Source organism: Mycena indigotica (genome assembly GCF_014461135.1).
Source record: "Mycena indigotica strain 171206Taipei chromosome Unknown Mind.scaff0007, whole genome shotgun sequence".
NCBI lineage: Eukaryota > Fungi > Basidiomycota > Agaricomycetes > Agaricales > Mycenaceae > Mycena > Mycena indigotica.
Window position 1 is genome coordinate 1,782,516 of NW_023503006.1, and position 26,210 is coordinate 1,808,725.

The 26,210-nt window shown below is 51.2% G+C and overlaps 10 protein-coding genes across 10 annotated transcripts; 8 read left to right on the forward strand and 2 right to left on the reverse strand.

Annotated features, from left to right (window-relative positions):
* Positions 1–190: 190 nt before the first annotated feature.
* Positions 191–1,973, forward strand: MIND_00827700 (FAD-dependent protein; the record flags this gene model as incomplete). Its single annotated transcript, XM_037364947.1, has 4 exons — positions 191–549; positions 601–892; positions 941–1,059; positions 1,109–1,973. The coding sequence occupies 4 exons, from the start codon at positions 191–193 to the stop codon at positions 1,971–1,973; spliced, it is 1,635 nt and encodes a 544-aa protein (XP_037218189.1).
* A 228-nt stretch (positions 1,974–2,201) lies between these two features.
* MIND_00827800 (Short-chain dehydrogenase/reductase family protein) lies at positions 2,202–3,137 on the forward strand (the record flags this gene model as incomplete). The annotated part of the gene is made up of 5 exons (XM_037364948.1): positions 2,202–2,256; positions 2,307–2,366; positions 2,423–2,609; positions 2,669–2,955; positions 2,998–3,137. The coding sequence occupies 5 exons, from the start codon at positions 2,202–2,204 to the stop codon at positions 3,135–3,137; spliced, it is 729 nt and encodes a 242-aa protein (XP_037218190.1).
* A 413-nt stretch (positions 3,138–3,550) lies between these two features.
* MIND_00827900 (uncharacterized protein) lies at positions 3,551–4,532 on the forward strand (the record flags this gene model as incomplete). The annotated part of the gene is made up of 5 exons (XM_037364949.1): positions 3,551–3,573; positions 3,629–3,874; positions 3,918–3,931; positions 3,984–4,077; positions 4,133–4,532. The coding sequence occupies 5 exons, from the start codon at positions 3,551–3,553 to the stop codon at positions 4,530–4,532; spliced, it is 777 nt and encodes a 258-aa protein (XP_037218191.1).
* Positions 4,533–4,666: 134 nt separating this feature from the next.
* MIND_00828000 (uncharacterized protein) lies at positions 4,667–5,614 on the forward strand (the record flags this gene model as incomplete). Its single annotated transcript, XM_037364950.1, has 5 exons — positions 4,667–4,683; positions 4,731–4,957; positions 5,014–5,107; positions 5,160–5,284; positions 5,340–5,614. The coding sequence occupies 5 exons, from the start codon at positions 4,667–4,669 to the stop codon at positions 5,612–5,614; spliced, it is 738 nt and encodes a 245-aa protein (XP_037218192.1).
* A 105-nt stretch (positions 5,615–5,719) lies between these two features.
* Positions 5,720–6,797, reverse strand: MIND_00828100 (Methylthioribulose-1-phosphate dehydratase; the record flags this gene model as incomplete). Its single annotated transcript, XM_037364951.1, has 8 exons — positions 6,729–6,797; positions 6,637–6,678; positions 6,542–6,588; positions 6,337–6,495; positions 6,170–6,275; positions 5,928–6,111; positions 5,843–5,877; positions 5,720–5,791 (listed from the first exon to the last, which is right to left on the reverse strand). The coding sequence occupies exons 1-8, from the start codon at positions 6,780–6,782 to the stop codon at positions 5,720–5,722; spliced, it is 699 nt and encodes a 232-aa protein (XP_037218193.1). The 5' UTR covers positions 6,783–6,797.
* A 381-nt stretch (positions 6,798–7,178) lies between these two features.
* Positions 7,179–8,444, forward strand: MIND_00828200 (Metallo-beta-lactamase superfamily protein; the record flags this gene model as incomplete). The annotated part of the gene is made up of 4 exons (XM_037364952.1): positions 7,179–7,537; positions 7,589–7,720; positions 7,777–7,879; positions 7,929–8,444. 4 exons carry the CDS (start codon positions 7,179–7,181, stop codon positions 8,442–8,444), a joined length of 1,110 nt encoding a protein of 369 aa, XP_037218194.1.
* Positions 8,445–18,028: 9,584 nt separating this feature from the next.
* MIND_00828300 (MAGE domain-containing protein) lies at positions 18,029–19,435 on the forward strand (the record flags this gene model as incomplete). Its single annotated transcript, XM_037364953.1, has 5 exons — positions 18,029–18,223; positions 18,271–18,364; positions 18,415–18,591; positions 18,643–18,903; positions 18,957–19,435. The coding sequence occupies exons 1-5, from the start codon at positions 18,044–18,046 to the stop codon at positions 19,433–19,435; spliced, it is 1,191 nt and encodes a 396-aa protein (XP_037218195.1). The 5' UTR covers positions 18,029–18,043.
* Positions 19,436–20,327: 892 nt separating this feature from the next.
* On the forward strand, positions 20,328–21,536 carry MIND_00828400 (uncharacterized protein; the record flags this gene model as incomplete). Its single annotated transcript, XM_037364954.1, has 3 exons — positions 20,328–20,802; positions 20,850–21,469; positions 21,522–21,536. The coding sequence occupies exons 1-3, from the start codon at positions 20,364–20,366 to the stop codon at positions 21,534–21,536; spliced, it is 1,074 nt and encodes a 357-aa protein (XP_037218196.1). The 5' UTR covers positions 20,328–20,363.
* Positions 21,537–22,615: 1,079 nt separating this feature from the next.
* Positions 22,616–24,129, reverse strand: MIND_00828500 (uncharacterized protein; the record flags this gene model as incomplete). Its single annotated transcript, XM_037364955.1, has 5 exons — positions 22,616–22,779; positions 22,831–23,651; positions 23,709–23,727; positions 23,777–23,835; positions 23,885–24,129. The coding sequence occupies 5 exons, from the start codon at positions 24,127–24,129 to the stop codon at positions 22,616–22,618; spliced, it is 1,308 nt and encodes a 435-aa protein (XP_037218197.1).
* Positions 24,130–25,504: 1,375 nt separating this feature from the next.
* MIND_00828600 (uncharacterized protein) lies at positions 25,505–26,113 on the forward strand (the record flags this gene model as incomplete). Its single annotated transcript, XM_037364956.1, has 1 exon — positions 25,505–26,113. The coding sequence occupies one exon, from the start codon at positions 25,505–25,507 to the stop codon at positions 26,111–26,113; it is 609 nt and encodes a 202-aa protein (XP_037218198.1).
* Between the last annotated feature and the right edge of the window lie 97 nt (positions 26,114–26,210).

Sequence of the window (26,210 nt, forward strand, 5' to 3'; positions counted from 1 at the left end):
GAGATGTCGCGGAATGCGGATCAGATGATGACAAAGGATATCGTGCTCGTCATCAATGGTGACCCTTGTCGGTCCAAACTTGCAGTCTGGAAGCGCAGCACCAAGAAACTCGTATCCATCGCCTCGGATACCATGCACAAGTATATAAACTCCCTTCACCCTGACCTTTCTATCCATTCCTCGATTCACCATGAGGGCCACATTCTCTCTACTTCTTCTCGCCGTCCACACCGCCGTTGTTAGTTCTGCTGTCCTCGACACCATCATCGATGAGGTCAAGAGGGAATATCAGGAGGTCACGAATCGTATCGCGACTTCGCCTGGCATTCCCGTCGCTCAACCGATGACGCCTTACTGGACTATTCCTGTGTCTCCGATCTCACAACATGGCAAGGACGATCCTTTGCCACAAGACTCGGATGTTGTTGTCATTGGAAGCGGCGTCACTGGCTTAGCTGTGGTTCATACTCTCCTTGAATCCTCTGCCAAAAAGCAGTTGCGAATTGTAATGTTGGAAGCTAGAGATGCGACCTCGGGTGCGACTGCTAGGTATGCCCAAGCTTCTTTTCAACCTGTCTTGAAGCTAATCTAACTCATCAGGAATGGCGGTCACATAACTCCCAATCTCTACAACGACTATTCAGACCTGAAGGAAGCATATGGTATCGATGTCGCAAAGCAAATCATTAACTTTCGCTTTTCCCATATCGACGCGTTCCTGAATGTCTGTAAAGCTGTCGACGTCGGCGCAGACAGTCAGTGCCGCAAAGTCGACACCTTCGATCTCTATCTTGACCAGGAGGAATTCAACACTGGCAAAGCCAACCTCGAGGCCTACTTGCAGGACTTCCCCGAACAAAGGCCGATTTGGCGAATCGTCGATAACCTTGACGTGAATTCTTTCACTAGCCACGCTGGTGTTGTGCTAATTCGTTTTTAGTCAATTCAAGTGTCGCCCGAAACTGTTGCTGGCGCCATCACCACTACTGCTGGTGCCCTGCACCCTTACCGCTATGTCACGAGCGTTCTGTCCTACCTTCTTTCCAAGCATTCTCAGACGTGAGTCCTCAATCATCTATCGTTGGACTAAATATTGAGTGCTTTTTAGCTTCCAGCTCTTTACAAACACTCCCGCCCTCGAGATCACATCTGACGCTTCTGGCTACAGCATCAAGACCTCCAGAGGGACGATTCGCACGCAGAATGTTGTCCATGCGACCAACGGCTGGGCATCCCATCTTCTCCCTAAATTGCGTGGCAAGGTCATCCCTATCCGGGGCCATATGACTGCCCATCGTCCCGGCACTAATATGGGCGCGTTCCCAGTCAACTCTCCAAACCCACAGGCCAACAACTCCTGGGCGGGCACACGTTCATTCACCATCTCCGGCGCAAGCACCTACAACTATCTCACCCAACAGCTTCCGGCCTCTGCTTCCATTCCTGGCGGCAAATTCCCGGCTTCCAACGGAGAGTTCATGTTTGGCGGTGGCCTCGATGCGTCTTCCATTACCACTGTCCTGCCAGAACTCGGCGTTGCGGACGATCACAAGCCAGTTGATCTCACTCTTGGCGGCTATCTGAGTGGCGCGCTGAGCATGTACTTTGGCAAGCACTGGGGTCCGGAAGGTCGTCCCGACAAGCCCGAGTCAGACGAGCTCAACCCTGGCCGCGTGCTGAAGGTCTGGACGGGTATTCTCGGCCTCTCGGCCGATTTCCGGCCTTGGATCGGCCGGATACCTGCCGCGCTCACTGATCGCGCAGAGCCGAAGAAGTCCGACGTGACAGCACCTGGCGAGTGGATTGCCGCCGGTTACTCGGGCGAAGGCATGGCCCACGCCTTCCTCGCCGGCAAGGCGGTTGCAGATATGATACTTGGTACTCCTGATGTAAAGGTCCCCGAGCCTTTCGTCATCACGGAGGCTCGCTGGGAGCGGGCGAGTCTTGAAAACTTGGTGGCGGGCGCATTGTAGATGAACACCTCACTCGATATCAATAATTATAATAGACATCAATCAAGTATTTTCCCAGACTTGAAACTCAATTTTTTGGCCAATATATACTTATCTTCATAGTAAATACATAGGACAACTTCGGTGAGGGTTGGGGAAAAAGTGAAGTCCCAATCGAACCGTGGAAATGTTCTGTTAAATTGGGAGTTGTTTATCTAACCAAAAGATCTTTATCCTCCGCTTTCTCCCATGACCACAAACATTCCAAGTCGACGCAGCTTTCTGGTATCTGGAGCCAATCAAGGTGAGGCCGATAAGCAACTAGAGGCTAGCCGGAAGGCAATCCCGACCCAGGGCTTGGTATGCACACCGTCCACCAAATCGCAATGACTCCGGATGTTGTGGTGTTTATGGGTATGCAATTGCTTATCAGTCATATCCTCCCATCTAGCAAATTCAAATCGGTATAGGGTCGCGAAAACTGACTGCAGCCCAAGACGCTATTGCGGGATTTAGCTCTACTATCCATCCATTGTCTTTGGTGGTCCCGGTGCAACTCGACATCACTGACGCGATTTCCATCGCCAACGCATCTGTGTTCGTCGCTACATATCTGAAGGAAAATAACATGGAAGGGTTGGACGTGTTGATCAACAAGTTGGGTCATCGCTGATCTGCTTTTGTTACCGCTGACGAAACGGTATGGGACCAAATAGTGCTGCAGTCGGACTCGAAACGACAGATCTGATGAAGGAGACATTCGATGTGAATGTATTTGGCACGGCAGCACTCACAAGCGCTATTCGTCCTATTATGAACAATGGCGGCGCAATTTTAAACATCTCCTCTCGCATGGGGTCGATGGAGCTGATCGCAAAACTGCCCATAGCGATGGCGCCAGCCTATAGCTCAAGCAAGAGCGCCGTGAACAATTTGACGGTTGTTTGGGCTCGAGAGGAAGAGAAGAGGGGGTCTGGTATCCGTGTGGTGTCGATTTGTCCAGGTTTGTGGAGAATGTCTTGACTGCAAACATTAAGCGCTACAGGATTCAACGCAACGGCGATCAATAACTACGCTGGAACGATGGCGCCGTCAGACGGGTGTAAAATCATTGTCCAGACAGCATTAGAGAAGGAGGGCAGAACTGGAGTTTTCTTCAACAAAGATGGAGATATTCCTTGGTAGTCGTTTCTTCGTAGCGCCTCGTCGCTTTCAGGCACCGGTGCCTGGGAACTGAACACAGTAACATGTGGCGATTTGCCAAGAGTTCGCGAAGCTGAGTCTGGCAGTCGGCTTTCCTGAATGTGCTCGTCGGTACCGCCATTTGCCAGGAAAATTTTGACGTGGGCTGTATCGAGCCAATGAGAGCACACAACTGCATCTTGTGGAGGGATATGCTTTCGACGAAGTCCAAATAATTGCCATTTTTACGTCTTGACCCAGGCACACGAAACATCGACGTTGCTGTAAACTTTCTGCTAGCACGTGCTGTGATGATCTCAGGCTCCTTCTCCTCTCCCTTTCTCCTTCGCCGACTGCGGGAGACTCCCTCGGCGCTCTTTCCGACCTTTTGAATCGGGCGTTGGGCATCTCCCAACATGTCTTTCTTCAACTCGATCGGGTCAGCAACTCCCTCGCAAACACCATGTTGTGTGCTTCTTACCCCGCATTTGCAGACGGTCGATGACCCGGGCACCGCGCAATCCCAAGCGCTCAATGACCCCGACATCCACGACGTTTCCAGCGGAGACACAGTCTCCCACCGTCGCCAATACAAACTCCAAGCAGATGGGACCCCCTGCCCAGAAGCCTCTCTACCTCTGTAGTCCCTTTGTCGAGGCTGCACTTGTGAAAGGCAACTTCAAAACAATTGTCATGTTACCCAAGTACGTCGACATCATGGAGTGGGTCGCCGTCAACAGGTGCGCTTCTCGTCACTTTCTTACGAAGCAATTGCTCACCAAGTTTGTGTGTGTTTAGTACGCCTATTTGTCCTGATATATTGCTCTCAAATGGCTTATACTCAACCAGTCTTCGACTTCTATACCAATCTCAACGAATTTTATGGAGTTCTTACTGAGTTTTGTACCCAACACACTTGCCCGACCATGTCAGCTGGGACAACGTGCGTTTCGCTTCTGGCCGCCAGCCTTCTCTCTCCTCATGTTATTGTTGCCCAGATTAAATTACACTTGGATCAATCAAGACCGCAAGCATGTCCATCTGCCTGCTGGCACCTATATTGATTATGTGCTAACCTGGGTTCAAAACATGCTCGACGACGACAACGTCTTCCCGACAAAGTCTGGTCAAGACTTTCCGCCGTCCTTTCCGTCCACCGTAAAACACATATATCGCCAGCTCTTACGCGTCTTTGCTCACATATACCATGCTCATTTCGCTCAAATACTGCATCTGCGGTCTGAACCCCACTTCAATTCGTTGTTCGCCCATTTTCTGGCTTTTGGCGCCGAGTTTGAGCTACTGGAGATGAAGGATCTCAAAGGCTCGTCGTCTTCGGCTGTGGGTATTGGAGCGTTATGGGAGCGGTGGAAGGGAATGGGAATCCTCGCAGTTTAGCAGTCTAGTAAATCGTTAAAATCTAATCAGGACAACTCGAGCTGCGCTCGGGTCTTAGAGAACTTCCAGAATGAAAGTCAAGATTGCGTTGTCGATCAATATTTGGTCGCCATCGTCTCTTGCTTCTTGCGGTCATGTCCAACTTCTTCAAGTCCATCTTCCCTCCTCTTTCTCGTTTCCCAGCTAATGCACATGTAGAAACAGGGCTCCCCCACGCCAGAAACGCTCGCCCACCCCAACGGGAGGTGGACTGACACGCAAAGACTCGTTCGGCTCAGAACCATCCTCACCTAGTGTTGCCTCTGGGCCGAAACCACTATACCTCTCGCGGCCTTTCTGTGACGCTGCTCTCGTCAAAGGAAACTTCAAGACCATCGTAGTACAACCCAAGTATGTTGATCCAAACGAGTGGGTGGCGGTTAACGGTCACACATTTTTTACTTCTTTCCTTATCCACTCCGTGCTGATGGTCGGTTGCTAGTGTTCGACTTCTACACTAACTTGAATGAGTTCTACGGCGTGTTGACCGAGTGTTGCACACAGCAATCGTGCCCCACAATGTCGGGTGGCCCGTCGTGAGTCCTGCCCTTCTCTACTTTAGACCCGGAAATTGAAGCGTGGCCGCAGACTAAACTATACCTGGTTGCAAGATCGCAAACGAGTGTCGCTTTCCGCGCCGACCTACATCGACTCCGTCATGTCGACCGTGCAAAATTTGCTCAACGACGAGAATACCTTCCCTACCAAGTCCAGTGCGTTTATCGCTCGCCCATCGTTGGTCTCTTACGCTCATGCTACTCTAATTAGGCCAGCCATTCAACCCCGAAGCCTTTGTTGGCACAGTCAAGCAAATCTACGTCCAACTTTTACGCGTATTTGCGCACCTCTACCACGCCCACTTCCCTGACATCCTCCATCTCCGCGCCGAACCCCACTTCAACTCCATGTTTGCGCATTTCCTGGCATTTGGGCAGACATACGGCCTATTCGAAGAGCGTGACATCCGCGGAGAGCCTGGCGCGCCAGTGGGTGTTGGCGCATTGTGGGAGAGGTGGAGGAGTGTTGGAATATTGGAAAGCTGATAATTTGGGGGCTCAAATGGATGGAAACCATGGTATCATGGGTGTGTATGTGTACTTGCGGAATAACGATCACTGGAATGACGGAGTTGGGACTGTTCTATTTTTCTACTTATTCAAGACTGTTTCTAGACCAGCCAGCTTCATCTTGACCGCGATCTCGAACAGATAATCGAGGCACTAGTGAAGGGGTGAGTCGGAGGCGCAAGGAATATGATTGTGACCTCGTACTTCTGCTTGCGTCTTAGCCTTCTCCCAGTCTGACCCTAAGTAAAGATGAGAAAAGGATACAACTCGCTAGCTTTTTCGGCCATACCCCAAACATAGACGCCGTGTCTGCGCACAAGAACCCCTGCCGCATCAGGGTACTGCTTCATCGCCTCTGCCATACTATCTTTGAGGTCTTCCTCATTGGGAGTATTTTCAATGATGGGGACTTGGAGAGTATCGAGGTATGACAGGGCTCGCCCTACACCACCAATACGGACGCCTTTGATCATCTAATGCAAGCGTGTTATTGCGGAGTCGCTTGTCAGGGGCTGCATGCTGACCTCCTACATAGATTGCGCAATCAGTCGCAATGCAGACTGAGAACACATCGACTTGCCTGATGAGAAACAGAGAAGGTTGAGCCTGGCCAGAGGAGGGTTGCCATAACCGCATGCTGGGAGTGGGTATGGATGCAACTGCCAGCGTCTCGAAGATCAAATGCATTCCAAAATAACGGTGTGCAAGCCGACTCTTTCAGATTTTGAGCGGGACGGCGGAGGAAGACGCGGTCGGTATGGGGCGAAGGCGCGACTTGAGGAAACGGGAGAACAAAGATATGCTCAGGGAGGATTCGTTCTTTCTGCACGCCAGAAGGCGCGATGTAGACGGTGTTGCTAGAATCACGATTAAATGTCGAAAGCATCCAACGAGCCTGCGAACCCTATCCGAATGCTAATCCCCCCTCCAGTCCCGGTGACCCATCCTAGCTTGGAGAGTTCGAGCTTGGATCAAGGCATGATTTGCAGTTTGCCGACCTGATAAAAGTTGCGACATAGTTCAGGTATGAGGTTGGCGGGCTGAGGAGCGGGTAAGAATTGGAGAGATGGGATTATTAGAGTTGAGCTACGTGAAGAGGGTCGTCAGAGAGCACGAGGGCGTCTGGATTGTCTATCGAAGACATCGTCGTCAAAAGGCCGGAAAGTTTCTAAATCGGGACTTGCTCGTGACTGGCTCTTGACCAAGACCTCAAGAAGACCCTAGTAAGTTGCCCCAACTGCGAAGAGCTCTGATCAAGGCCTCATAAGCGCACATCTGTCTATGGGGCTATTCACTACTTTGAGGCTTGTTGTCGAGCGACGTTAACATCAATTGGCTCAGTTGAAAACAACTTTAAACAAGTTGAAAATCCGCATATTCCGGCCATTCGAGTTCTCGTTGCAGACAAAACACACTGTTGATTTGAAACGTATTCTTGCAACTTACTCATACGAGCTATGTCAATCCCCGATTTCATGGCAAATCATAACGCTCAGTATTTAAATGCGAGGTCTCGCCGGTCTCACGAAAATTCGGCGATATGTCATCCTATCTCGACCTTGGAATACCCCCCTCATCATCGACCGTCTCGGTCAAGGTGTTCGACCTCATTCCCCCCGGTGACCATCCCAAGGTCAAGGTGCCGGCCAGCTTCGTCTTGGACAAGATTTTACCGGGCCACGAACATCTTGCCGCGCCTGTTTTTGCATTCTTAGTTGAACATGCTTCAACCAAAGCTCGTCTTCTATTTGATTTGGGTCCTCGAAAGGACGTGGAGAACTGTGCACCAGCGGTCGTGGAGATGTTCCAGGCACTGTTTCCCAAAACTGATGCCGACATTGTGGATTTGATCGAAGCAAGTGGTATCAGCAAGAACAGCATCCAAGCCGCTATTTGGAGGTAGACCGTTTTGTTTAGACAATCCGAAGTAACACTGAATCGATCGTCTAGTCACTCGCATGTCGACCATTCGGGAGACATGTCAAGGTTCCCATCGTCGACCGACCTGATCGTTAGCAAGGAAATGTCCTTGGAAACGCACAAAGAGAATCCCGCAAGCACACTGTTGCCTAGTGACATTGCGTGTGTACCTATCCATCGTTCCCTGCAATCTTTTTCTCTGATCGCCAGTCGGACAGTGGGCGTAAGATTATAAAAATCGACTTCGAAACGAAGATTGGAGACTTCAAGGCCCATGATTACTTTGGTGACGGGAGTTTTTATCTCCTCGATGTTCCGGGGGTGAGCGCTAGTTCTTGTCTCTCTACTACTTTCCCTGAGACGCTGACAGCACCAACTCGGTCATATCGCCGGTCTTGCTCGTGTAACACCGACAAATTTTGTTCTAATGGGCGGCGACTCCTGCCATCATGCTGGTGTCCTTCGTCCCACTAAGCTCCTCCACTCGCACTATCCCTGTCCAGGCTTCCTCTTGGAGCAGTCCCGGAAATCCATCTCGGTAGAGCACTTCGCGTCGAATTCAGTTACTAGTAACCACGATGAATTTGACCTCGCTGGACAAACGAGACCGCTTCTACGCATTGCCGAAGGACAATGGAATGCCGATCACGTTCAAGCGCAGGAGTCGGCCGACAGGCTTACTTTGTTTGACGGCAACCCGGATGTCTTCGTCGTCCTTGCTCATGACGGATCGCTGCTTCCGCTCTTTGCTCGTAATGGTACTTTTCCGGTGGATCTCAGCGAGTGGAAAGGGAAAGGATGGAAACAGCAAGCCGTGTGGGCGTTTTTGGACCAGGAGAATCCCGCCTTCCGATTCAACTCACGAAACAGTGACTCGGAAGTCTGATCAAGTATTGTGTGGTCAATCAACTTGTGGCTGACTTGCTTGACCACTATATACTCTGTTCTATCATTTTAAATAATCGATTGATTTAGTATCGTACACTTTCAAATCCTCAGCATAGGAACTTGAGTCCAGAGGCACATGACACAAAAGATAGTGACATCGTGCCATTTTGTGTTCAGGCTGTCAGAGGCTCCTCTTTGTCTTTCAGCATCCACCAACCGGAGCGTGGCTGAAGCGTATCACAGTCTTCTCCCTTTATTTCAGCGCCTGCGTTGCCTGCAATGAGCTCCATGTCAACTTGAACACTTCTTGCATAGTCCTGATACGACATGTTGACTCTCACAGCTGCCGTCGGGATTCTAGGCAGGATGAGAGGGAATTGGAGCCCGCCGAGGACCAGTGGTACTTGGCCAGGCCCGAGGACAGCTTTGAGGGAGGCGGACACGGTTGAGCCAGCAAGATCCACAAGGCGCCGGCCATCCTCATCCCAGAAGCAAAGCGCGGTCAACCATCCAGAAATCGATTCTACTGCGTCCCCAGAGCCAAGCCTTCCTGCCTGATGAACCGCACACATCCAAAAATCTTTGCTCTCTTGGCTGTCAGGGTGGTCGAAACAGTGGAGAATGTGTTGCAAAACGACGGTAAGAAGCGACCCCCATTCGGCCGTTTCGGAGCCATACATGTCGAGTTTATTGACGCGATGCAAAATGTTTTCCCAATCAGCGCGTTCCCCCAGTAGAGTCACCGAAGGAAATCCGCAGCCGCCACGCATCACAAATTTGAAGTACTGCTTCATGGTGGCCATCATCGTGAGAGAGGCAGTAGCGATGTCAGTTTGGGTCGTCGTCGTAAAGTTGGGGAGAAACCAATCAGAAAGTTCTTTGTCGACAATTTGTTCCTGCATTTTATTGACCATCAGACGGGCAAAAAGACCAGGGGGTAGATCTTCCATGCTGAGAGGTCGGATGTCCAGCATAACTTCTTTCTTTCCTTGATGAGCAACAAACTGCGATGTCGATTGTTAGTTGAAACGTTGCAGGTCAACCAAACACGACAATTAGAAAAACTCACGAAATGGCGGAGTTCTTCCGCATGAGCAACCACAAAAAAGCTGAACTGGGTCAAAATAGCCTGCCACAGGTCGTCAGGTCTGATAAGAAACATTAATATTTGTCTATATCATTCCGGGCAATTCAACAACTTGAGGGTCAACTCACCGGATGACCAGGTGCAAGTCCTGCTCAAATGCGCGTATGATGCTCTGCGAAAAGCCGCCACCGTAAACAGCGATCGGCTCCAGGTTGGCGCTGAAAGATGATGATATAATTGGGCGCTTCTCTTCGACGATTGGCTTGTTTGAGTTAGCAAGCACAATACCCCACCTAGGAAGCTCTTTGAAGTATCCTTTTGCCATTATATCCTTGCTGCCGACCCAAGCAGTCGACGCCGCGCTGAGGATATCGCGAGCAGAGGTGAATGTGACGTCTGCGTTCTTTCCTACCACCTCAGGTTGGGGTTTGATGACGACGGGCATTAGACCTATCTCTCAATGAGGAATGAAAGATTTTACGCAGAGCAGTACGTCGACAATCTTGGTGAAATGAGTGCAGAAAGCAAATGTCGACAAGCGCCTGTTATCGTCACATCACGTGCATTTCATCAAAATTTATGGGACGGCTGAGAGCACAAAATACTTGTCGTACGCTAGTCGGAGAGCAGCCAATCAAGGAGAATTCGACTCGTCTTAGATTAGGATCGAGCATGCGGGTGGAATATGAGTGCGGAAGCGACAGTTTTTGGTCGCTTATGGCCTGGTGTGATATATCTTCAAGTTTGTGATTAGGAAAGAGGAAGTCCACGCTGATTAGACTTGTAGTCTGGTCAATCTTGTCCCATGGCAACCAGTCAATTTCGAGGAGGGGGCTGGACGTAAATTTCATGCATGAGCCTCTCAAGGCTTGCTAGCGGAGTTTGTCAGTCCACAAGCGAGGAGAGTGTCGGTAGAACGTAGTTGAACAGAGAGTGTTTGGAAGGATGGAAACTCCTGACTGAGATACTGCGCAACTGCAGTCTGTGGAGATTGACTGATCTTGAACGGTTCATCGCTGAAACGCAAACATTGTGTCAAGTAACGCATATCCGAGAAGGCTGAACCGAGGTATATGTAGATGTGCGAGTTGGGGGCCAATTCTGCTTAAAGCTTCCGCGAAAAGCTTAATCCCAATAGGTTCTGACAATGCGAGGAAACGTAAGTCCGGTCTGAGACGAGAGCCAACGCAAAAGAGCCAGTCTCCTTCATAGGTTGAGGGATCCACGACGAGGTCGGTGAGATTGGGAAGCAAAGAGAATTCCAGTGTTGCATGGAGGTTGTCCTGCTTATCCTCAGCAGAAAATAGGGCGCAAGAAGAAAGACGACGAAGATTCGGTAATGACTTGCGGATCGCCAAAGCAGCACCCAACAAGCCAACTTCGATAAAATGCAGCTCGAGCTCTTTGATATTGCCAAAGTTTGTAATGATGCTGTTGCCAAAAGAAGAGTTGTATTTGCATAGACACAAATAACTGACTGCAGGAAGCTGCACAAATCGTTGGGGATTCGTGTTGAACTGCAAAGCTGGTTTGGCACCTGGAACGAATCGCTCGTCGATGATGTGAATCTCAATGACAAGGCGTACGATGTAGCGGTTAAGTTGGCTATTCGGATACGATTGAAGGAGTCTGTCAAGATTCGAGCCAGAGACCCGCACCGTCGACCTTTGGAAGAGAGTCTCTGGTTTAGGAAAGCCAGGTCTGACAAACGTGTGAATGAATATACAGATTATGATGTATTCAGTCTGGTGCGACGAGAGAAGCGGTAGGGGCTCTCCCGTCGCCCAGGTTCCAGATGAGTGTCCGATCAGTTGTAGATTAGATATGAGGGCGCTCACGTGCGTCAGTCTCCAACACCCCCCCTTGACGCGCGTCCAGTCGTAGAAGTTTCACCCATCGCGAATGCATCAGGCGGTGCAATGGTTTTGTGAAGAGATCGGCGATATTTTCGTTGCCAGCGATGTGCATCACGTCGATCCATCGGTGTAAAACGCAGTCGCGAATGAAATGCTCCCGTATAGCAATGTGCTTCATTTTCGAATGGGCGTGTGGATCGTGAGTACAGGCGACAGTTCCTTGGTTGTCGCAAAATAGTGACGTTGGTTGTTCCTGCGGGAATCCAAGTTCTTCCAGGATGTTGCGAAACCAGAGTATGTCCTTAGCACAGTGTGTGGTCGCCAAGTATTCGGCCTCGCATGACGACAATGCCACAACTGCTTGCTGTTTCGAGCTCCAGGAGACTGGTGAATCACCCATGAGTATCACGAAGCCTGAAATTGACTTGCGATCATCTCCCATTCCCCAATCCGAGTCACTAAGGGCAGTGATCGTGGGCGTTGGTTGTTTCAGGCCACCCAAACGAACTCCGTGTGATGTTGTCCCGCGAAGATACCGGAGCAGGTGCTTTGCTGCGGTCACATGTGCAGGGCCGTAGCGTGCCATAAATCGAGCCAGTTCGCGCACCGTGTAGGAAATGTCTGGGCGAGTACATGTCGACAGGTACATGCATCTGCCAACTATTGCTGCATAAGGAAAATCTCTTGCTTTCGCGACTTCCTCATCAGTTGCGGCCACAAGTCGGGTACTTGGATCCATGGGAGTTTGGACGGAGTTGCTCTTCTCGAACCCGAAATCGCGTAGAATGGTTTCAGTGAACGACTTTTGGTGCAAATGGATTGTCTTGTTGGCTCGATCTCGCTCCACGGTACACCCTAAGTGCAAGTTTGGCTCGCCGTTGTCGGTTATCTCGAATTGAGCTGCAAGCGCTGCAACAACCGCATCGGACTCGGCTTGCGATGATGAAGCAATGAGCATATCATCGACACTTGTCGTTATGATTGTGAGTGCATCGTGTTGTCTTCGGATGTAGACGCTCCAGTCCGATTCCACCCGTTTGAAGCCAATAAGCTCAAGGCGCGAGTTTAGTTCGAGGTACCATTGTCGTCCCGCTTGTTTCAGCCCGTACAGTCCTTTAAGCAGTCTCCAGAATCCAGGACCTGCTATTTCCGGTTTCCGCATATAGATTTCTTCATCTAATGGGCCGTTCAAGAAGGCGGTCTTGATGTCAACTTGGCGCAAGACCATGTCGTTCATGGCGGCGAGCGTGAGCACGAAGCGGATGGATTCCCAGCGGGCGACAGGAGCGAAGGTGTAATTGTAGTCTTGACCCGGGATTTGAGTGAACCCCTTCGCGACCAACCTTGCTTTGAACCTTGAGATGCGTCCGTCTCTGTCGCGCTTTATGTGCAACACCCACTTGCAGGCGACCGCTTTGCGACCATGCGGAAGTTCCTCGACTTCGACATATACTCCTTTCGCCTTTAGAGATTCCAATTCTTCGAAGATGGCAATGAGCCATTGCGGCCAGTACATTGAGGCTCGGGCCTCCGGTATGGAGTTTGGATCTTTGGCGTCCGGATCGTCAATGGGTTTCGTGAGCGTTGAGTATATTCTTTCGGATTTCTCGATTGCTTGCGCTAGATCGGGAAGGTCTGCCGGTTCGCACTCGATTTCGAGTTCATCACCCGACAGTAGGGCGGATAGAATGTAATCTTCTGATAATATGAAGTCCTCCCCCCCTTCGTCCAATGTCGCGTGCTCGATTATGAGCCGGGCGGGAACACGGCGGACTCTGGGCGTCTTCCGTTGTGCGAGGGGTGTGTCATCGATGGGCTGTTCATCAGGCAATCGCTCAGCATCTGGCATTGGAACATCCTCGCTGGAAGTATAATTAGGTATTCGTTAACGAATCCTTGGTGCGTTAACGCACATATTCGAGTATCTTGACTCGTTGTGTATGTCTTTTGTTACTTCGTCAAGGATCCGTTTTACGGGCCTGTACTTTTGTCAGCTGCATAAACCCATGTGTTATCACATACTCGGGTGTCGCGCTTCTTTGTAAAGTTGTCTCATCCAATGTGGAGGGACGCCTGGTTAAACAGGTTAAAATGTGTTGCGTCACCGTTAACGGTGCGACGTACGTATGCTCTGAGGCAGATTCGCTTGATAGCGGTTGCTCGAAGGTAGGTCTTTCGACCACCTTGGGCGCACAGGGTTCTCGATCTCGGAAATGCTCTTCAATCTCTGAAGGCACATCCTCCCACAATTCTCCGTTGGCAGACATCGGGGTCGATGGATTGTTTTCGGGAAAGCCGTGGAACTCGACGTCTCGCCGCGGCCGAATCGTTTTGGCGTTGGGAAACCAAATCAAGTAACCCTTGGAGTCTCGCGCATACCCCACAAAACGCCCCTCCTCGCCCCTTGCCAGAAATTTCATTTGCTCGGTTGAATTTGTCTTTCGCGCAGTGACGAGTGCTCCGAAGGGTCGTAGGTGGGAGAGATTAGGCTTGTGCTTAAACCAGCTTTCGAAAGGAGTCGATCCGTCGTTGTTTGCTGCATGAGGCACGCGGTTCTTGATGTGCACGCAAGCTTGGACAGCCAATGGCCAGAACCAGTGGGTGAGTGAGGAATCGATGAGCATTGCACGCGTCATATTCTGGATAGTTTGGTTGAGACGCTCCGCTACACCGTTTTGCGGGGATGCGTCGGGGACGGATTTTTCGTAGGAGATGCCATTTTGGAGACAGTACTCCTTGAATTGGCCGTTGACAAGCTCTGAGGCGTTGTCTATTCGGAGGAAGACGATTTTGACTCCTAGTAGATTTTCGGCGGCAATTCGGTACTCGTTGAAACACTTGAGAGCCTCGTCCTTGGTCTTGAGAAAATAGACAGATGCGAAACGGCGGAAGTCGTCGGTGAATGTAATAAAATACTTGAATCCACCGTAGCCGGTGGGAAAAGGACCACAGATGTCAGAATGGATGCGGAATAATACGCGCTCAGCGCGGTTTGAGGCTTTGGAGGGAAATTTCAGTCGTTTGATGTTAGCTAGAGCACACACCCGGCAATTAGGAATGTTGGTAGAGTCGATAGGGAGACCGTGTGTCGTTTTCTGGAGCCCTTTTACGTCGAGGTGGCCCATTAGACGGTGGAAAAAACCGCCTGCTTGGCCCCTTCTTCGTTGTTGGTCCCAAGTACCGCCATGACGGATGGCGTTGTCGCGTTGATGAGATCTGGGCCCAAATCAGGTCCCGCGGGAGTTTTTGTCGAATTGTCGACATTTTCGACTAGATTTGCCTCCGCGGGGGTTTCGTCAGGAACTTCCGCTCTAACATTCATCTTGTATAGTCCTCCAACAATCTCCCCCGAGGCAAACGGGAACTCTTCTTCAGCGTTGAAGTACTGGATTCGTCCCCCCCCCGTCTCCGTTTGGACGCCCTTCACATCCAACTGTGCCCCCGAAATGAGGTTGCAACGTGCAGTGGGGATGTGGAGGACATTGCTGATGGAGAATCTTTTGTCGCCAGTGTGAGTACCTTCCAGTACGATGCCCCCCTTTCCTAAGGCTTGTGTAGTCAGGTTGGTACCGAAACCAAAAACGTTCACCGGGTTGCGAAAGGTCTTGTATCCCCGAAACAACGACTTGTTGTTGAAGACATGTCGGGAGGCGCCCGTATCGTGGTATATATTGTCGGTGTGCGTGTCGACGACGCGTCTGTCGTCTCTACACTGACGGCGTTCACCCAGACGTCACCTTCAAGTTCTTCTTCATCGTCCTCGATCTCCAACGGTCCACTGAAGAAGGCATAGTCTACGCCGACAGTCTCGTTCCCAAGGACCTCAAGGGCCTCCTCTTCACTGTCAACTGTGTTGAAATGCGGAGCGTACCGCGTTGTTCACCGGTTACTGCCCAGACCGTAGCCCCTGTGTAGGTATATAAGCGTCATATAGTCTCCTAATAAACCTGTTCTCTTCCCGCCATCTGCTTCTCCTCGAGTGGCCCGTCCCGAGCGAGTTCCCCCGAGCCGTCCTGTTCCAACAGGTTATGGGCCCCGAAAGCCTCGACAGCCCTGCCTGCGCCGCTCCTGTAACCCCCCCGCCGTTAATCACCGGCCCTCCGAGTCGTACCCTGCTGTCGCTGGAGCCCTCGATGGCAACAACTGCAACAACGTCTGTCGCGGCCCGAGTATGCCTCGGTCTACTGCGCTGCCACGCCGCCCGCAAGCTCTGCAACCCCCGACCTCGGTAGTCATCCCCCGCGTAAACCTGCATTCAGGCCGCTGCCTCACCGTACCCCTTGCCGTCCCTAGCTAAAGGACCCTGACCCGCCGCCCTACTGTTTCGCCCGCCCGATCACACGCCGTCCGATCGCTCTTGGACCCCCGATACCCCGCTCGAACCCGGTAATGCTGCAAGGCACCCCCCGGAACCCGGATCTTTCGGCCGGACCTCTCCGGCGCCCGGTAGCGCCGCAAGTCCCCGTCTTGGAATTGTTTCTGTACCCATCGACCCGCCGAGGGATTGCGATGGGCCCCGTACCCGAACCGACCACTGCGGATGCGCCGAGCATGCCGTACGTCCCGACGGACTCGAAAGCGACTGGAGTTCGCATATGGCGCTGGATATGATAAATCTCTCGATGGACTGGAATCGAACTCTTGCTTTGCTTCCGGACTTGTTCCCCCCCCGCCGTCAACTTGGTATGCTGCAGTCCTGGGTGGTGGAGCTTTGCACCAGTGGGAGCTTAGTATGCATATGGAATACAAGGAGCTCACAGCGCGTCACGCTCAGTGGGAGTGTTGAAATGCGGAGCGTACCGCGTTGTTCACCGGTTACTGCCCAGACCGTAGCCCCTGTGTAGGTATATAAGCGTCATATAGTCTCCTAATAAACCTGTTCTCTTCCCGCCATCTGCTTCTCCTCGAGTGGCCCGTCCCGAGCGAGTTCCCCCGAGCCGTCCTGTTCCAACAAACTGTCGTTTCCACCATTCCCGCAAATCGATCACCTCCACCTGTTTGCTGCCTCGCATGGTGGGAAATTCGGGCTTGACGTCTTCGCTCAGCGGTCCTTTGGTCCGGCGGCAGGTGAATGTCCTTGTTGCCACGATAATTTGGTGGATACTGACCCTCTTTTCCCCCTTTGTAAGCGACACAGTCGGCTTGCGAGTGGCCAATGGGATTACCACACTCGACATTCTCGCAGAAGAGCCGGTTGGACTGGGAGTAGGGGGCATTTGGACCAGCAGCTGGTCCTCGGCGACGGTCATAAGGGGCAGGTCGGCGGTCATTTCGTTGGTTTGTGCGGTCGAATCTTCGCTGCGTCTGGTTAACTGGTTGTGCTAATGATGCGCTTGGTACAGCGCTGTTCTCGGGCTCCGTGCTAGACCCCGAAGTCGGAATAGGAACTTTCTTGTTCGTCTCCTCTTGCCGCAAGCGAGTGACGACTGCTGCTGAGCTCATGGGCTTCCCTACTTTCTCACTGGTCGTCATCTCTTGTAGGAGGGAGTCTCGGCAGTACTGCCACTTCTCGTCTTGCAGCATGTTCGTCACCAAACACTTCGCAAATTCATGGTCGGGCATCATATCGGGGTCGGCTCGTCGGAGTTGCAGGTACTTTTCTTGCATCGTAACTCGCCAGGAAATCGGATTCTTCGTCCCGCACATGTATGAAGAGATTTCGCCTTTCAATGTGATTGCCGTGAAGCGTATTCGTGGGTTCGTATGCATCCTTTAGTGCTATCCAAGCCTCTCGTGCTGATTTGCAATCTTCTACAGCATAGAGTTTCGGGACAGGGGTTGCTTCGACGATAATGGACAGCGCTCTTTTGTCCTGAACTAACCAAGCTTCAGCGGCTTTCTTTGCGACATTCACTTCCACCTCGTTGCCGCGTGTTGTTATGGTGGTCTCGTCTCCATTTGCGTCAAGACCAGTAAAAGATTGACTTGGGATGAGCTTTGGTATCACTGGTGGGTTGTAATCTTCGCCGTCGATGTATTTCCAGTAACCGGCAGCATCTAGTTTGCACTTAGACTTTGTTCGAAACTCTGCATAGTTGTTGGAGCCATCGCTGCTCTCAGTTATAGGGGTGAGCTTGAGGGCTCGCCACTCTTTCTCGCTGTCTGCTGATGACATGAATAGGTGCTGGTATGGAAACGTGGTTGTATGTGAGCTAGAATCGGTAGAAGTTGGGAAGTTTTGTCGACGGCGGGTTGGTGTTAATCGTGTGTGTTAGCTAGGAGTTTACGAGGGCTGAATCAAGTTGTTGTTGCGCAGATTTCAGCCGGGGCCCATAACCTGTGAATGAATATACAGATTATGATGTATTCAGTCTGGTGCGACGAGAGAAGCGGTAGGTTAATACATGGATAAGTAAACAGAAATAGGAGTCATACCTGGTGCGACGAGAGAAGCGGTAGGGGCTCTCCCGTCGCCCAGGTTCCAGATGAGTGTCCGATCAGTTGTAGATTAGATATGAGGGCGCTCACGTGCGTCAGTCTCCAACAAAACGAGACAGCAGCGCATAGCCTCTATCGTGAAGAGAGGTCAAGGTAAAATCATGTAGTCATGGAGGGAGAGTTACAACGTCCGTGGAGCGAGGAATTTGGTTGCATGGTTGAAAGTTTGTGGGATCAATCGCCACCCGTCACACCGTGACTCTCTTCCTTCGACAAATGGCACGCGGCTCAACAACGCGGTCGCAGAAGGCTCCCAAGGCATCCCAAGCGCAGGCTAGCCAGCCAAGACGCTCTCAGAAGCAGCGGCCTGCGGAAGAGTCCGAAGATGAGCAAGATGACGACCAGGAAGACGACGATAATATGGAGGTCGACCAAGAGCTCGATGACGGTCAAAATGTGAGCATAGTCATTTGTCCTGGCAACCGTCTCATGCTGCCTTTTAGGACGAGAAGCGGATGGTCCACGAGCTTGTCCGTTTAGCAATGTTTAACGAGCATAGGCGAATGCCCCTGCGGCGTGAAGAGATTTCGAAGAAAGGTAAGTCGCGCTTTTGGAACTGCTGGTAGTTGTCTTAAGCCTGCTTTCAGTTCTTGGTTCTAATACCAGAGCATTTGCACGCGTTTTTGCTGCGGCCCAAGATATCCTTCAAAATATCCTTGGGATGCGGCTTGTAGAGCTAAGAACAAGGGCAGAACTTGATCCAGACAAGGAAAAACTTAACGATGGTGAGGAGGCACGCAACGCAGCGGGTGTCAAGAGGAAAGGTCAGTTTCATGGTCATTGGCAGCGAATCAAAGTCACCCAATGTCCCATAGCTGCTGCCGCGGGCTCCAAGACATATATTCTCCGTTCTACGCTTTCCGATGAACTCATCGAGGCCATGGCGGTCACGCATGAGGAGATACTAGAAGATGAAGCTGAGGACGCACCTTCAGAAGACGACGAGGAAGAGCAATACAGCGCCAAGAACTATGGCACGATGCTGGCTTGGAGCAAAGGGGACCAATTAGCGCCATTGGGTATTCTCTACGTGATTCTGGCGCTAATTCTCGTGAGCGGACGGGTTGTTGGTGATCGTGAGTCGATGCAGTTCTACTTTCCGCTTTTATTTATGTGCTGCTCGGAACAGAGGAGCTTCGCGTTATGCTCAAACGCCTCAACCTATCGGGCACCACCAACATCCCGTTTACCGCTGCTTCGACACACCCCGGAAATGCCCTCACTCTAGACAATTATCTAACCCAACTCATGCGACAAGGCTACATCGACCGTGCCCAAGTTGGTGCCGGAGCTGATGGTAAAAAGGCGACAAACAAAGGGAAACGTGGGCGAGTGGCTGCCGCAGATGAGGAAGCTGGTATTACTTACGAATGGCGATGGGGTCCACGAGCAGCCAGCGAAGTTGGCGAGAAGGCGGTTGCCAAGTTTGTTGCAGAGTTCATGGTTGCTCAGCATGGACAGCCTGGAGACGATGACGATGGCGAAGAAAACAGTGGCGCCGCTCGAGTACGAGCCCAAAAGAAGCAGACCGATGCTGAGGCCCAGATGGACAAGATGTTGACTGGAGTAGCCCGGGCGGCTGGAGGAGAGTTGGCTGACATCAAGTAACTATGTCTATTTCATTTCTTGGTTCCATTTTTTTGTTTTCTGTAGTCTTAGCGTTGGTACCATATTCCTTTGTAAGTATACTTACACCTCACCAGCGCGTAGGTAATTCTATTGTAGTGATCACTTATCATTATGCTCTCTCTCACGAACTCCTACTTTCCTCCACCAGTCTATCCTGCTGCGGTCGACTAAAAGAGGCTCAAAACGGGAAACCAACGAGAAACGTCGATTTTTTCATCATACTCACAACACATTTGCCTGCATCGCATTCAATACTCGAAGCCAATGTGGCCGTGTTCTCCGCGTTTCGAGTCTTCAAGCGAGGTCGGATGCCCGATGCCCTTTGACTTTCCTACTGCCGATCGTCTGTCCTTCCAAGCTTTACAAGCCACTCAACATTCCAACGCGAGCCCAAATTGGTCTTTCAACTACAAACTGGAAACTGAGTGGGATGGGCTGTCGGTTTTTTTCATCCCTTTTTCGGGTCAGCGTCCCGTCTCACACAACGCAAATCACATCCCGCGAGTGGGTCCTCGTGGTCGTCAAGCGACACATGGACTTGCCTATATTTTGTGCCAACATTCTCTGGTTTCATCTATCTATCATCGGACCGCTGGCAGTACTAGTACCATCACCGCCTCCGGGGATCATTCACAACTGAAAGTCGATGTGTTCACTCTGTGTCTGGGGTCAGCCGTGCTGCCAAGACTTACCACGGAACACCGAGATGTATTTATATGCAAGCGGCCATGGGAGCGCTTATTTTCTTTCCTTCTTTCCCTACGTCCCACTTGGGTCTTTTCCTTCTTCTGTGCGATCTGAGATCGTCTGCTCTTTACCCTTTTTTCCCTTTCATTGCAAGTTTTGACCTGGTGTCATCTCTCGACCGCCAGCCTCTCATTTTCCTGATCACAACAACGAAATCACGATGCACCCACGTTCTATTGCTGTTCTCTTCTCTCTCATCGTCGCGCTCTGCTCGTCGGCGACCCCCATTACTCCACGGGGAACTGGCTGCCTAGATTGCATCGACGGAGATTTTCATGACTCGGAGCTTGCCCGTGGTATAATCAGTGCTCGTCAGAATCAGAACGAGAAGAAGAAACAAGGAGGCCAACAGAACAAGAAAAAGGGAGGGCAGAAGAAGGGCGGGAAACAGGGGAAGGGACGGAAGCAGCAGGGCGGAAAGAAACAACAAGGTGGAAAAAAACAACAGGGCGGGAAGAAGCAACAGGGGAAGAAGCAGCAGGGCGGGAAGAAGCAGCAGGGAGGAAAGCAGCCGCCGAAAGCTGGCAATGGGCAGAATCAGAGCAAGGGGAACAATAACGCGGCCACCCAGACCAACCAAGATGCCCAAAAGTCTCTCAGTGGGTCTGTTCCCTTCAGTTTCGCTCGCCGCTGATGTCATCAACAGCACTTGAGAAGGACGTTATTTGCAACAACTTTGCCGACAACGGACAGAACCCACCTGTAGCCGGGCAAACTGCCTCCCAAACGACTACCAACAACTGGATTAACTTCTGCAAGCTTACACTGCCCGGTGTCAAGCTCACCAATGGCCAACAAATCCGCGAAGGGTCGTGCAACCCGACTCCGATGGGGCTGATTCCCTCTGCCGACAAGATGCCTTCCGCCAAGTTCAACTTCCCCAAGAATACGGACGTCATCAACGCCAATGTTCCATTCAACGCGTCGCTGAACATCCGCAACTTCGAGACTGGCTTATTCACCAACGCGCAGAAGACCTATTTCTCAGCACCCCAAACGCTGAATAAGAAAGGCGAAATCCGAGGTCATACCCACATAGTTATGGAGAAAATTCAGAGTCTGGATCAGATCTTACCGACAGATCCAACCAAATTCTTCTTCTTCAAGGGCGTCGATTCTGCTGCTGAGAACGGCGAGGCCATTGCATTTGTCAGCACCGGCGTGCCCGTGGGATTCTACAGGATGTGCTCTATCAACACGAGCACGAACCATGCGCCTGTCGTCGGCCCCATTGCACAACATGGCTCCTTCGACGACTGCGTCTACGTTAGTTTTTCGCTTTTGACTATTTTATGCTAGAAAACTGACTGCCTTTCAGTTTACTGCCAAATAAGACACTGCGACACGTTTCTCTGGGTGATTTTTGTTTAATTATGTATCTGTACTGGACTTGCGAATATACCCGATTTTCGGCAAGATAAGATAAGATTTAGATGAGGTTATCGTGGAATGAAATGGGATGCATATGCCACTCCAGCCTGTAGCATCAGATATTTCTATAGCGCTGAACCGTAAGATAAGGATGCCAGTGTCAACGAAAGGTCGAGTGCCCATGAGAATCCAGGTTATGGGAGGAGAAATCGATCGATCAACTACGGTGTCACACATCTCACTGTTTCTCTTGAACCACCACTTGCACCACCACCTGCCACTGTACCCAGGGCCCTCGCAATATCATCCTGAGTGCCGGTGATCTATCTCTTGTCGTTAACTGACTATGCCGTACCTCTTCCTTCACCCACAACATCATCTAGGCTGCCAGCCTGTCGATTCTCTCTGTCGCCACTCGCTACAGTGATCACAACACAAGCGTTTTAAACCGTTTAACCGGGCGATAACTGGGCTCCTCGAGTCATCATCTTCGCCGACAAGGCTGTCACGAGCCCATGCAGTGAGAGCAGGGACGGATGGGCAGGCCATGCCATGCTGTGCATCTTTTGAAAGTCGAAAATGTCTGCACGGGTAGGATGTGGCCTCCGACTCTTCCGTGCGACTGCCTTGTACCAGCTCACAAGATCGAGGGGGGTTCGCTCTTGGTACATCTACCTGAACCTTTACCGAAGACGTCCGCGTCACGACGGGATCCTTGAAAGCGTTGGGTGGTGGCTCGTCGGGGTTTCAGGTTTGACCCTTCACTTCTTCGACATAGTAGTTGTTTTGTACCTTGTGTTTGTCCGCTTGAACTTGTATCTTGCTTCGCGATTCCCATCCAAGACGTCAATCTAAAATATTTGTGGTGAACCCTTCTTCTCGGACCCTGATCAGATATAAATCCGACGTAGAGTTGGAGGCCTTAAGTCATGTGTTGCCAGCAGATCTATTACTGTGGAAGGTTGGCATTCTTTTTCCTAAAAATTGCTATAATACCACTGTAATCTGGCCTTTTATTTGCCCAACCCCGAAATCCAACAGTCAATGTTTGCGGTCGGCTTCATCTTCATCTTCACTCTCACTATCGCTTGACTCGGCGTCCAATTCCTCCTTCTCCTTCAAAACTTGATTCTTCCACGTCTCAGCATCAACGCGCTCCATATTTTCCTTGCCATCTGCATGTTGTAATCCGCCAATCGTCTTGTCTATGGTGTTTGTCATCAGCATGGAAAGGAGCATCGCCAACAGCCACTTACCCAAATCCTTGTTCATGATGACGACCCAAAGCACCTTGTCCGCTGCCCAGTGCTCGAGCAAGTCGGCGTTCTTCACTCGTCGCTCAAGACGGCTCTCCTTCGGCCCGATCAAGCTGCCGATCAAGCCGGGCCCGTGTCGCTCCCGCCGGCGTTCTCGGCGTGCAGCCCTCCGAACTTCACGCCGGTCTCTCCAATCGAGATATTGGGTACTGCCGCCTGCCTGGATTGGCCCTTGCACCTGTCCAGGATTGATGCCCAGCTGCTGAAGGGCTGAATTGACTCGCGCTAGTTCGCGACGACGGCTTTCGATTCTGCTCTCCTTCCTGTTGGTCCGCCAGGTGTCAAACTTGACACCGAACTGGTTGATTGAGCCCATGATATCGGCGGGCTTGGCTGGAGGGGGCACTTCGAAGTTGACTGGAAGAGCGTGGCCTTCAAGGGCAGCAAGTCTACGCTGAGTCGACAAGGTCATGTACTGGCCGTCTCCCACTGAGCTGATTGAAGGTGGCACTTTTGGAGGCCTGTCAGCGATGGAGCGGACGATGCGACTGGAAAAGGGGATTGGCGCGTGCAATAAGACTGTTCCGACTCCACGTCCGATTTTGTCGAGTGTCGAAGGCCCTGCTCCATTCCCACTATGCTTTACGATCTCTTGCATGGCAGCACTGGTACAGAGGCGCACAGATAAATTTCGAGGGTGGAAAATCCGTTCGTTAGCGGCCCGCAGATAGCGGTCTGTCAAAGTTTTCGACAGGATATGCATTCCTGTTTGGGCAACCGTTTGCATGACTGCACCCGCAATTATCGTCCAATGATATGGGCTAAGAGATAGTTTGTTAAGCATCACTTTGCGAGACTTGTATATAGGCCGTTCTTACATGAACCCAATGACTTTACCTGCGAAGTAATCAGAGGCAAAGTAACTTGGACAAAACAAACAACATACCGGCAACGTCAACGACACGAAGAGGGGGACTAGCAGTTATCGCATTATTGAGGCCATCACTACAGATATATTTTCAGGTAGAGAGTGCAGGGGGTGGCTAAAGCTAACATGAAAGCGAGGAATTCATCTTGTGGGACGCCCACAGCGTTGATTGCAGGGTTAAAGCCCCTGGCAAACGGTGCTTCGTATGACGGTGCGATTTGAGGGACACAAAAGGGGAGAGGGAGAGACGGTGCAGCGTAAGCAGGAGGTGGACCAGGTGGAGGAAGAAAGTTTTGAATCAGCAAGTCGGTATCTCGTTCGAGCTGCCCATCGGATGGCGTGTGAGGCTGGGGGAATGAAGGGGAGGCCATGGAGTAGAGGTGAGGTTATCCATGTTTCAATGCGAGGTATTTATACACTACTGAAATAAAAAAGCGACAGCCGCTGGAGTTCAGCGCTCCGCTGGAGGCGATCAGCGCTCATGACGTCCGACGGACGATTTTTACTCACGTAGTGCATTCATCGTAAGCGAAGGTGTCTGATAGCACCGCCGAATCCTCAATCTTTTCCGCTGCCTCTATCTCCTTGTCTTCTTCCTGACTGATTTGTGAGAGCTGGTATGTTATAGCACAAACCTCTTGTAGCCAAACAAGCAGGTCTGGAGGACACTGTGCTCCTCCAACAAGCCACAGACTTCATCAGCTCGCATATGTCGGTAGAGGTCAGGTGGGAGCATGACGGCGAACTTCGAAGGTATGCAACTACGGCGGTTGAATTGGTGAACAAGGTGACCTTTGTGGCCCGAAGACTGAGGAGCCGGTTGTGTATTGCTTGTTGTCGTTTCTTTGGTTTTGGATCAAAGTATCTCTCGACTTGCATTCATATAAACAGCGGAGAGACTAGGATTAGTACAATGCTTTTCTGGAAGTAAAGACAAACTGAGCAAGAGGTAAAAAAAATTAGTCACGTTTAGCTGGTGGGGCATTTGGGCCAGGTTGTTGGCGTTCAGAAAGCAGTTCTCGAAGTGTATGGGGAATGCTGGCCAAGCCTGCCTGAGGCTGTCATGGAGGAATGGTTGCCTTGAAGCGAATTTGGCCAGCACGGCGGAGGAGAAGATGACGATTCATAATCAAGTGACCGAGAATTTTTTGACTGGCCCATGCATGCGACCAGTAGGGTTGCCAGGTCCCCGCCATTTTCTTCGCCCGCGTCCCCGCATGTAAATTGTCTCTAACTGCTCTCTTGTCGTCTAAACACTCTCCGGTCTTTCTAGGCCACCACCCCTCCACAATTGCCCGCGCTCAAACCCGATTCGCCTGTTAGCTGTCCCTCAGACGGGTTCACTTCCGATCCTACTAGACTACCATGAGCTTCATAAAGGAGGACTCCGCTCTATCCAGTCGTACAACCTCCTTATTTTCACTGGCAATCTGAAACGTAGCATATGGGAGCGCACAACTCCTTCGACTCCATGTTGGCCGACCAGATTCCCCACGACTCTGAGACAGAAAAGCTCAAACGCGATATCTGCTGCGAATGAACAAATGGGAACCGCTTGGGACCGAGTCAAAGCGGCGCATGACCCGATTCCCTTGGATTTGTGGCTGGAATTTTTGAAGGACATGAAACGGCCTGGAAGCGCAGCATCTCCCGCCCAAGAAACCCATTTTCGGATGCTAATGCTCCATATGCCACTCCTCCAACATTCGAGACTTTGCGCACCCTGCCCTGGTTATCGTCCGGTCGATGCTGCTGATGGACGAACATGACGCCGCAATGACACTGGCAACACGATACCTCCGCTCATTACCGCACCACATCGACGAGAAATGGGTTGGATGTTGCATGCTCATCATTAACGCGCTCATCGCGCATGAAGCGAGGAAGCGCGGCTTGCGTGATTTCTATCCAGCTCGCAGGAAACTCGACGAGATGTTAACGATCCATCCCAACTTGTACCCGTCACCCAAAACTCTTATGGTCCTGCTCAGCACTGTTCGGCAGACAGAAATGTGGGACCATAGCTTGGCACACTCTCATCAAGTTCAAACTCGATGGGGCCCTAATGTCGAAGATGAAAACGTTCGACATCGGGTGGCGGAGTATGCTCTTATTGAAGGGAGGCTTTATATCTATGGGCGACTTCGTGCAGCAGAAGAAGCGTTGTTGTTCCCGGACCCTCCAGTCAACCAGAGTGAAATTCTGATGCGGAGGACTTATCGAGAGTATTTCCCTCAGAGTCAGAATGGACGACACAGATCTAGAGAGCGATGGAAAAGATTGGAGGCTAAAGCAATGGCAGTTAGATTACGGTTGCAGAAGAAGGAAAAGTACGTAAATACGACCACAAATTGATTTGTGATGTCGTCGTCCACAACCTTACTTGCACCCACACCCGAACTTTTCGTGATCCATTGCGCAAAACCTGATGAACCTCAAACATTCTCGTCTG